The sequence below is a fragment of the Artemia sp. Qi Xiang Cuo genome, chromosome 21 (genome assembly GCF_049724085.1).
Source record: "Artemia sp. Qi Xiang Cuo chromosome 21, ASM4972408v1, whole genome shotgun sequence".
In the NCBI taxonomy this organism is placed as follows: Eukaryota; Metazoa; Arthropoda; class Branchiopoda; order Anostraca; family Artemiidae; genus Artemia; species Artemia sp. Qi Xiang Cuo.
This window is the reverse complement of record NC_142814.1, coordinates 31,477,184-31,487,467: the sequence shown is the minus strand read 5'-3', so window position 1 is coordinate 31,487,467 and position 10,284 is coordinate 31,477,184. Positions and strand designations below refer to the sequence as shown.

At 39.3% G+C, this 10,284-nt stretch overlaps 1 protein-coding gene across 1 annotated transcript; it reads left to right on the top strand.

Annotated features, from left to right (window-relative positions):
* Positions 1 to 5,466: 5,466 nt before the first annotated feature.
* Positions 5,467 to 9,565, top strand: LOC148939450 (uncharacterized). The gene is made up of 2 exons (XM_089106876.1): positions 5,467 to 7,808; positions 8,944 to 9,565. Exons 1-2 carry the CDS (start codon positions 5,467 to 5,469, stop codon positions 9,563 to 9,565), a joined length of 2,964 nt encoding a protein of 987 aa, XP_088963002.1.
* Positions 9,566 to 10,284: the final 719 nt, after the last annotated feature.

The following is a 10,284-nucleotide window of genomic DNA, read 5'->3' as shown; positions in this document are numbered from 1 at the left end:
AGTTAATTTGTAAAGACGTCCATTTAGCAAAAGAAAAGTAAAATTTTTATGCAAATAAAAGCTGCATTAACTAAAAAACGATCAGAAATTAAATAAAAAAACAAGTTTTTTAAACTGAAAGTAAGGAGCGACATTAAAACTTAAAAAGGAACAGAAAGTATTCCGTATATGAACGGGGATTTCCCCTCCTCACCACCTTACTCTTTACGCTAAAATTATACTCTTTAACAACACTTTATTTTTTAAAACAAAAAAAAACTTTTGTTCAAAGAGCGAAGCGCTGTGGAGCTGATAGTACCTATCATATATGTTCTACCTTCGTGTCGGGTCACTTTTTGATGTTCCTCCTTATTTTCAGTTTTAGAAACAGGTTTTTTTAATTTAATTATCAAGAAGAATCAAACCGTCATCAAAGGTTAATAATATATTCTACTAATCTAGTCTTTAAAAGTGATCTGCTATTAAGATTTTTAAATTTACTATTTAATTTTAGCATATTTGCTATAGAAGGGATTTGGTATCTAATTGAAAATTTATCTCTTTCACAATTAATCAAAGGGATTCTATACGCTCCAAAACGAGCCGACAAAGAAGCGACGAGCCTATATATATATATATATATATATATATATATATATATATATATATATATATATATATATATATATATATATATATATATATATATATATATATATATATATGGATGCCATTTGTATAGATTTGTAGTTTTAAAAGATTTATAGATAGATTTATAACTTTTAGAAAAACATGGCCTATTTTATTGTCAGCGTTAAAAGAAGATTAATTTGTGAAAGTCTGTTATACTTTGTTTCCCTTTGGAGCCTTTCCCTTAGGATAAAAGGATTGAAAGGTTTAGTGCCCTTTTTGATAGTAGAAAGTGATTGTAGGGCAACTAGCACCCCTCTTACGCCCACCATTTCCCCAAACACATCCAATCAAAATTTTGAGATAGCCATTTTGTTCAACGTAGTTTAAAGTTGTGTAAATTAGGTCTTTGAGGATGCTTGTATTTTGTTGTTCACACTGCACTTGCTATTTGTTATATTATCCGAGTTTGTTTGTTATCCCAGTATTTTTTAACGAAGGATGCCATTTGTATAGATTTATAGTTTTAGAAGATTTATAGATAGATTTATAGCTTTTAGAAAAACATGGCCTATTTTATTGTCAGCATTAAAAGAAGATCAATTTGTGAAAGTCTGTTATACTTTGTTTCCCTTTGGAGCTTTTCCCTTAGGAAAAAAAGGATAGAAAGGTCTAGTTCCCTTTTAAATAGTAGAAAGTAATTGGAGGGCAACTAACACCCCTCTTACGCCCATTATTTCCCCAAGCACATCCAATCAAAATTTTGAGATAGCCATTTTGTTCAACATAGTTTAAAGTTGTGGAAATTAGGCCTTTGAGGATGCTTGTATTCTGCTTTTTCCCACTACACTTGTTATTTGTTATATTATCCGAGTTTGTTTGTTATCCCAATATGTTTTAACGAAGGATGCCATTTGTATAGATTTATAGTTTTAGAATTCCAAGAATAATGGAAAACAGCTTTGAATTAGAAATTCAGGTAGCATTAGGTCTTTAGGATATAAATTTAGCGCTTTGTTCAATATTGTCCTGAAGCTGGAAAAAGATCCCTGCTTTATAGCTACTGAGAAATGATGCTATAACTAATTACTGAAAATGAGGGAGTCCAGAAGCCGCACAGAACGTGTTTTCTTTTAAACAAAAAAAAAAAAAGTATTAGTGAACATAATCGATAAAAATTATCCTTATAGAAAATATGATTTAGATGTATGTTGTGGATTTGGCTTTAAATAAAATTGTCTCGTCATTAGGTGATTAGATTCAGTTAGATGATTTTGAGGGAACGGAAATGACAGCGGAAATCTTAATTTAAATGATGTTATCCCTCATTGTTTTTTTCAGCTGCATTTGTGTCATATTGTGATAGCTTGTGCCTTGTTCCATATATTTCAATTTTGCTATAGGTTATACAATTCTGGTATAATCAAAGTTTCCTCAGCGTGAAATCTCACGAGATGAATCGCTCATTTGACCTCCATTATTTCTCATTCCTAGAATTTTTGTCATATTTAGTTATATTTAATAATTTGCCTGAGTACCATCTGACCCACAGACTAGACATATATGCAGTCATGCAGGTTCCCAGTTTTTCCAGTGAAGAGTTCTGGGTCATATCATGTCATGTGTAGCGCGTTTCTCCTTGGCTACTCTGTCGAGCGTGGGGAAAGAAAAATTTCTATACCTTTACTGTACTTTTATACGCTATCAGGAAATTAATGATCATCGTTATCATCATTTTATCTATAACCAACCACAAAAAGACTGAGGAGGAACCAGAACAGACGAAGTAAAAATCAAGAAAAAGAAAAAAGAAACGACAGGAAGAAAAACATATTTCGACAATTACAAAAACGGGACTAACAGAAATGATCAAAGATGGGAAGACTCCTAGAATTCAGTAGAAAAATCACGAATGCGCTTCTCAATAAGCCCAGCTGTGTTTATCAATTGATACTTTCTCTATAGAAAAGAGATACTTGTCCATGTTGGCAGTTCCATCAAATGCTTCGCAAATTTAATATATATATATATATATATAGTCTTTATTGAGAGTTCATACTGTGAACACCTCTGTTAGATGTAGTCTGGATATAGTCTCATTATTCAGTAAGACTCAATTGTGATTCCCCATTTACTTTTCATAATCAACCTTGAATTTGAACTTGGATTATTTAGCTATTTTATAGTGTGGATTATTCCCAACCAAATTCCCATGAGACTTTTTTATAACCAGTCTATCTGTGATTAATTCAGTGACTTTTACCTAATAAAGGAAATCTCATTAATTCAGTGACCTTGAAAACAATTTCTCGGACTACAAAGCTGTGACGTCACTGCCTGCTTGATTGGATTGAGTTTATATTGGCGTCGAATTTTGGCATTGTAACTAGTTTAGACTTGAACTTATTTACTACTTAAATGGATGAATGTGGTATAAATTGAACATATTCATGATTATGATGGAGCTTGTACATTCTGCGCTGCTAAACTTTGTGCAGTCGAATTTTCATGAAGGAGTGGATAATGAAATTATTGCCAAACTTACGGGTGACTTTTTTGATGAAAAGTCTATTATGATAGCTAAAACTGGGTGTATCCCATTTGAGCGCTTTCCCATTTGAGCGCCATGGCGCGCAAATGGGAAATTCCCATTTGCGCGCCGTATTTTCATTAGTTCAGTTGTGTCCCATTTGAGCGCCAGATAATATTTTGTGTATGTTAGGTGATATAGCTAGGTGATCAGGTAAATTTTTCGCAAATCATATTATTGACTTACGAATAAAGTAAACACACCACTCGATGCCTTTTTTAGGCTCTTTCCAAAGATAATAATCATTTTTGTCGGAAATGAATTTTACCCCCACCCCTCTGTATACCAATCCCGGGTATATATTTGCACTGGAGGGGGGTGGGGGTAAATTTTAAACTTAAAGCCAATGACCCTCAGAAATAAAATTTACACCCCCCCCTACTGAGCAAATATATACCCTGAATTGGTATATATAGGGGTGGGGGTAAAATTCATATCAGAAAAAATGATTATTCTATTTGGAAAGAGCATAAAAAAGGTATCGAGTGGTATGTTTACTTTATTCTTATGTCAATAATATCAACTGCGAAAAATTTACCGACGGGTCTTCATGTCTGTTTTCCTCATACAGTATATAGCGGTGGATACCGCATAATGCATAAGTACCTGTATATATCACTGAAGATTGCGCCATCTGTATTATTTCCAGAGTGTATGTGCCTGAGTTTGCTTGTTTGCTGTTAATGGGATAAAGTTATAGCAATACTTTGAGGTTGTTTTCATATTGATTTGTACCTTTTAATAGACAATTTTACAGTTAAGTTAAATTGAGTGATTCTCCAATCCCTAGAATAGGTCTTTCTTTTCGAACATCCTCACCAGCGCCATCTTTTTTCTTAAGTTGATTGGGGCGCCATCTATAAAGACAATTTCTCCCATATCATTAAGGTGCTGATTTCTACTGGGAGCAAGCAGAAGAGGGGAAGGAACCCCCCGCAAGCGCCGTACTGTACCCGCTGGTATTCAGTTACCCGAAAATTGCGGGGAAAAGGTGAGGGGGTACTTACGCTTCCCTTGTTCCTGGGTGATTTCAGTAGGCGATCATTCAGCGCTCGACGCGTGAAGGTGTATTGTGTGCGAAAGAAAATAAAACGTTCAAGATTCTGGACTACTTTCAGCTCTCGAGCAGTGAAGTTCGTTGGTATGACACAAGAGACTATTTACGAATATATATACGCGCCTGTCCTGAATTTCGCTCAGACAAGTTTGCGATATGCCGATATTTCCCGTGATGCGGTGGTTGCTACGGGAAGTAAATTTTACGGAAAAGACATTCTGTACGCTGCGCATTGCAAACTGAACGTTATTTTGCGGCAACTTGGAGATGAATATGTAATGAAGGACCGCCGAGCTGGTTTGCAGAGTGATGTTTTCATGGGTGATTTATACGATGCTATCAAGAATGCAGAAAACTCAGCCAATTTCACCTATAGATTTACTATCTGGAAAATTGGCGAAGTGCCTAGAATACCGCAAGATGTGCTGACTTCTCTTTCAATTAGAGTTAACGAGTGCACAGAGAAAATAGAGGGACTAATCGATCAGTGTAAGTTCTACTTTCCGTCAGGCCCTACTGTCTGGCCCCCGCTACCGAAACCAGAAAGACTTGAGAATCCTGTAGTGATAGCGAATGTGCCGGCGGAAAGCCTTGAATCATGTGCTAAACAGAAGGAATTTATCGAAAAGAACGGTGGAAAAGGACATATTCGCCAGATCACTCAACGAAAAGGTGGGTTAGTTGCCTTTCTCGATACGGCGGATTCAGCTCAAATCCTCGCAGACATGTTGAAAGAAAATGTCCGTGATGTCAAGGTTTCTTACCGGAAACCAAAGTTTTTAGCGGTGGCAAGATTCGTTCCTCCGGCAACCACAGAGGAAGAAATTATTGCTGCGAACTCCGAAGTTACGGAAGTCCACCGGTTCGGCACCTCTGGCACAGTGAAACTTGTATTTAAAGACTCGTTCGCGCGAGATCAGACAATTAAACGCGGAATATTTGTAGACTACACCCACTTCCGGGTTGAGGCCTATAAAGAGCTCCCCAAGAGATGTTTTAACTGTCAATCTTTCGAGCACCTCTCTAGTGCCTGCAGCAACGCTCCGAAGTGCTCTAAGTGCGCCGGTGCCCACGTCGCATCACGGACGTCCCCATGCACGTCCACCACAGTTAAATGTGCTCTATGCCCAGAAGGCCACAACACCCACCCCTCATACAGCATGAGATGCCCACTAGTTAGAAATGCTATGAAAAAGCCCACTACAACGAAATGACTTCTCTCTCCATCATCTGCCGAAATATCTATGGGCACAATTCAGTCAAACTAGACTACGTTAAAGAACTATGCCGTCAATTTAATGTTGTGTGCTTACAAGAACATTTACTCACCTCCGAAAATTTTGGTCTTTTCGAACAGTTGAATCAAAAAACTGTGTTCATGCATGAAGCAAAAAGGTCCTCAGTCCGTGGTCGACCTAGTGGGGGCACTGCTATCATAACGGACAGTTCGCTTGAATGTCAAAAGCTGGAATCGTGTGAGTTCTTCCTCGCTGTAGATTTTCCTGGCCCCGGGGGTTTTGTTCTGATCACGGTTTATCTACCAACAAACCTAAACACCCTCTCTTCCGAAAAACGGTTCTCGGAAGCTTGTGGCCGCCTCTCGCGCTTACTTATTAGGCTGGGCAATCGAAGAGTGCTAGTCTGCGGTGACTTTCAGTGCGACTTAACGAACCCATCAAATAAGCTCTCCGAAATCTTCTTCTCAGTAATCCCAGCTGGGTATGATCTCTGTGAAAAGACTGACACATATACGTACATCCATAATTCCGGGTCAACGACAAACATTGACCATGTGCTATGTAACTTCTCTCTAGGTGCTCCAGTCACCGTGGACTCTGAGCACACAGTAAGTGATCACCTTGGCTTATGCTTTAAGGCTAACTTCTTCCCGTGTAGGCCGAATAAGCCCCAAATTTATGCTACCAAGACTGAGTGGAATAAAATAAACGCCGACCAGTATAAACAGACATGTGATGAGATTCTCGGAAAGATAAAAGTTCCCTTTCAGCTCTTGATGCATGGCTCGAGTGATTCGGTAGCACTAGACATTTATTGTACTGAGATCATACATGCAATGAAAACGGCTGAGCAGGCTTCTGTACCCACTCGCCGTTTTAAACCTGGAATCAGCAAGCCTGGCTGGAGTCGCTCTCCAAAAGTAAGGCAAGCCAAAGCTCGTGCTAAGTTTTGGCTGAGATTATGGCGCGATTGCGAGAGGCCTAGGTCAGGTGTAGTGTTTGAGCAGTTCCGCAACACGAAAAAAACTTATAATAAGGCTGTAAGTGATCTTAAAGCTGCCGAAGCCGAACTTGCTTCCCAAGAAGCAGCAAATAATCCTGTATCTATGTGGAAGTCTTTTAGACAGTCTAAACCAGTGACAAACCCTGCTAGTAACATACCTGAGGAGCAGTGGGTAAAACATTATAGTGAAGTTTTTGGGATTAAACATGCCCAACTAACAACCGAAAGTGATAGTGAGCTCTCACGAGCTTTTGCGTCCCTCTTGAGCCAACGGAACTATTTTACCGTCTCAATAGGCGAAGTGCTCCAGGTTATTAAGCAGCTGAGAAAGGGCAAGGCTCCCGGGCACGACGGAATTGTGACTGAACACCTCCGCTGTGGCTCACCTCTGCTCATTGAGCACTTGACGCTGTTATATCAAATGTGCCTTGATTCTGGTGCAGTCCCTAGGTCGTTTGCCCTAGGTATTGTGTCTAATGTCTTGAAGAAGGGAAAAAATCGTAACCTCTGCTCTAGCTATAGGCCTATAACAGTTTCTAGTACATTAAGCAAAGTGTTAGAGAGACTTCTGTTACCTGAGCTGTTACGAAAGTGTAAAATTGACAATCGACAATTCGGGTTCCGTCGCCCCCTCGGTTGTGCATTTGCACATCGCCTTCTTACGCGTATAGTATCGAAAGCTCAGAATCAATCACGGACTCTTTTAATTTGTGCAGTAGATGTGTCCGCGGCGTTCGATTCGGTAATTCATTCAAAGTTAATTTTGAACCTGCTGCACCAAGGTGTGAACCCACATGTAGCGGCCGTCCTATGGCACTGGTATTCGAGTAGCCTTATCCGTGTTAAGTTGAGTAGTGAACTCCTGTCGAAACCGATTAAGCTTCACCGGGGACTGCGTCAAGGGTCGGTTTTAAGCCCTGTACTCTTCAATTCACTAACCTCGTCGGTAACAAAAAAGATTAACGGTGGTTTTAACACTGAATGTATGGATGTGAGCCTACTGTGCTACGCAGACGACATATTACTGGTGAGCACATCGCTTTGTAACCTTCAAGCTAATATCGATCTCCTAAGTCGAGGTTATACTAATATTGGTCTGGGTATTAACCCTGCTAAAACAGAATTTCTTGTATTTGAACCCCCGCGTGCGCCGTCTGAAGTTGCCCGTCGCGAGGCTACCCGTGTTACCGTTGCAGGGCAAGTAGTACTTCCAAGCCGCAAGTTGAAGTACCTAGGTATCACATATGGAAGCGACCTCAGAAGCTCGTGTGCTCTTTTTGTTGACCAGGTTCTGTCGGGTTTTCGGTCTGGGTATGCTAAACTTGCAGCCCTGAAGTTTAAATTTAATAAGCATATCCTTGCTAGGTTGTATCGTGCCGTCGCTCTTCCCTTTGCTCACTACATCTCACCCGTTTGGCATTGGCTATCGAATTCGGATATGTTGCGAATCCGTTCAGGCTTTTGCAAATATTTAAAGTTTCTGCTTGGTCTGCCACTTTACCTCCGTAACACTGGTCTGCTAGAAAAGTATCATATACCTGATCCTGTTGAGTTCATGCCGAATTTTGAAAAACAAGCTCTCGTGAAACACAGGGCACTATTATTTGATTTCCCAGCGACTTTCTTGCTTGATAGTTGAAGTGTGATTTGTTTGTATTTAGTAGATTATTATGTTCGGTTGATTTGTGTTCGTTTTTATTTTCTCTTTTCTTTTGTTTTGCTCCGCTTCTTCATGCTTATTTTTTATAGCGGGTTTGTAATAAATTATTATTATTATTATTATTATACCTTTAGTAGTAAATATATATGGTATACATAAATACTATATATATTTACTTAGTTTATAATACTATAAATGGAAGTTATTTTCACAACCATTGACCCAATAAAATCCTCAGTTTTGTTCGTTGTCTTCGTGGCAATAAATATTTCTACAGGTCAATGTGGCAGCAAACCACGCTTCATCCACCGCAAAATCACAATTTTGGGTTTGGCGCTCAAATGGTACTCCGTGGCGCTCAAATGGGAACAAAATTCCATGGCGCTCAAATGGAACAAAATTCCGTGGCGCTCAAATGGGAAAGCGCTCAAATGGGAACACCCCCTAAAACTGACCTATGGTCTCGAGTGTTCGTGGGCGAACGTGTGCCTCGACGGCAAGGTGATCTAGCTAATTACCGTCATATAAAGGATATAATTGAGACCTTTCAGAAATGCGAGTCTGATTATTTTATTTTGCCTACTTACGTGATTATTTTGCCTACCGAGGTTCCTGTCATTCCAGCCGTTGCATATTCAAGCCTCGCATCAAGGCTTCTAAACATTGACTCCGAACTCAAGCAAATCCGTGAGAAAATTGTGTCTTATGATCTAAATTTCCCTCCTCTTAGTGACCCCAGGCCCCAGCCAATCGCTGATAATCAGGCCATTATTGTCATTTCAAAAGTCCGTCTCACCTTAATAATCCTGCAAAACGCCGTGAAGTGATTGACCTTATACCTGGTCATGAATGTATTCATAGCATAAAGCCCTCCGGCGATAAATTGGTGGTGCGGATTGATCAGACTGCTGCTAAGGGCTTTTGCGATTCTGTTCCCTCTATTATGAGCAACTGTGACGTCAAAGTAAATGAAACAAAATATATAGGTATTGTGAAAGGTTTATCAAACGCCTTTGACGTGAGCATGCTAATTGGCTGTGGCAATATTAAGGATGCAAAACGAATTGGCAATTCTTTTGCTGCTAAAGTGTTTTTTGAAAATGCAATTGCTCTTGCTAATGCACTGAAGCTTGGCGTGAAAGTTGGTTATGAGATTTTCCGTGTTCATGAGTTCCAGCGTCCACCGAGGTGCTGCTATAATTGCCAATCACCTAATCACTTGAAGTTGTCTTGTAATAACCCTAAACGTTGCTCCCGCTGTGCAGAAGAGCATGAATCGTCGCACAAGTCCCTGTGCCAGACTACCCCTAAATCTGCTAATTGTCATGGCAATCATGTTTCATTTTCTCTAAAATGCCGAATCCTTCGTAATGCAGTAGCTAAACGTTCTAGTCAGCTAAGAAAATGACTCTTAAAATCGAATTTTCTATATGCTCATTCAACATTAACGGAACGAAGGATAAGGATGATTCTTTGAACCAGAAATTATCTAATTTCGACATTTTGTTTCTACAAGAACATCTTTTGCCTTTGGTGAGTTTGAACTCCCTTGGCAGGAGTAAAGAACACTTGGTTTTCACTAGAAGTGCCCAAAAAACTTCTAGGAGACCTTCAGGCGGGCTGGCCTGCATATTAAAACATAAACTACTCCCGCTATCCCCTGTGTGTTATCGTGAATGTGGTTATTTCATTGCAATTTGTCTTGGTAACCTAGTTCTTATTAATCTATACCTCCCTTGCGACCAAAGATCATTTTCCTCTCTAACAAAGTATGCTAAACCATGTGCATCGCTAACGACCCTTCTTATTAGTGTTGAGAGAAATGGATTGGATTGGATCCTTGTAGGCGATATGAACTGTGATATAAACTCTACCTCAACACGAACTGATTTATTTTTGGATTCGCTACCTAATGGCTATCGGGTTTTGGATAAAGACGCATCCCATTCATACATACATAATAGCGGTTCATTGTCTGATATTGATCATTGTGTTGTTTCTTCCGGTGTTTCTATTAGTGATATTCAAATTAATTAGGATGAAAATTATTATGACCATCTGCCCCTTTCAGCCACTGTCACCATCAATATGACTTGTGCTGAACCGAACTTATGTGCTAATTACAAA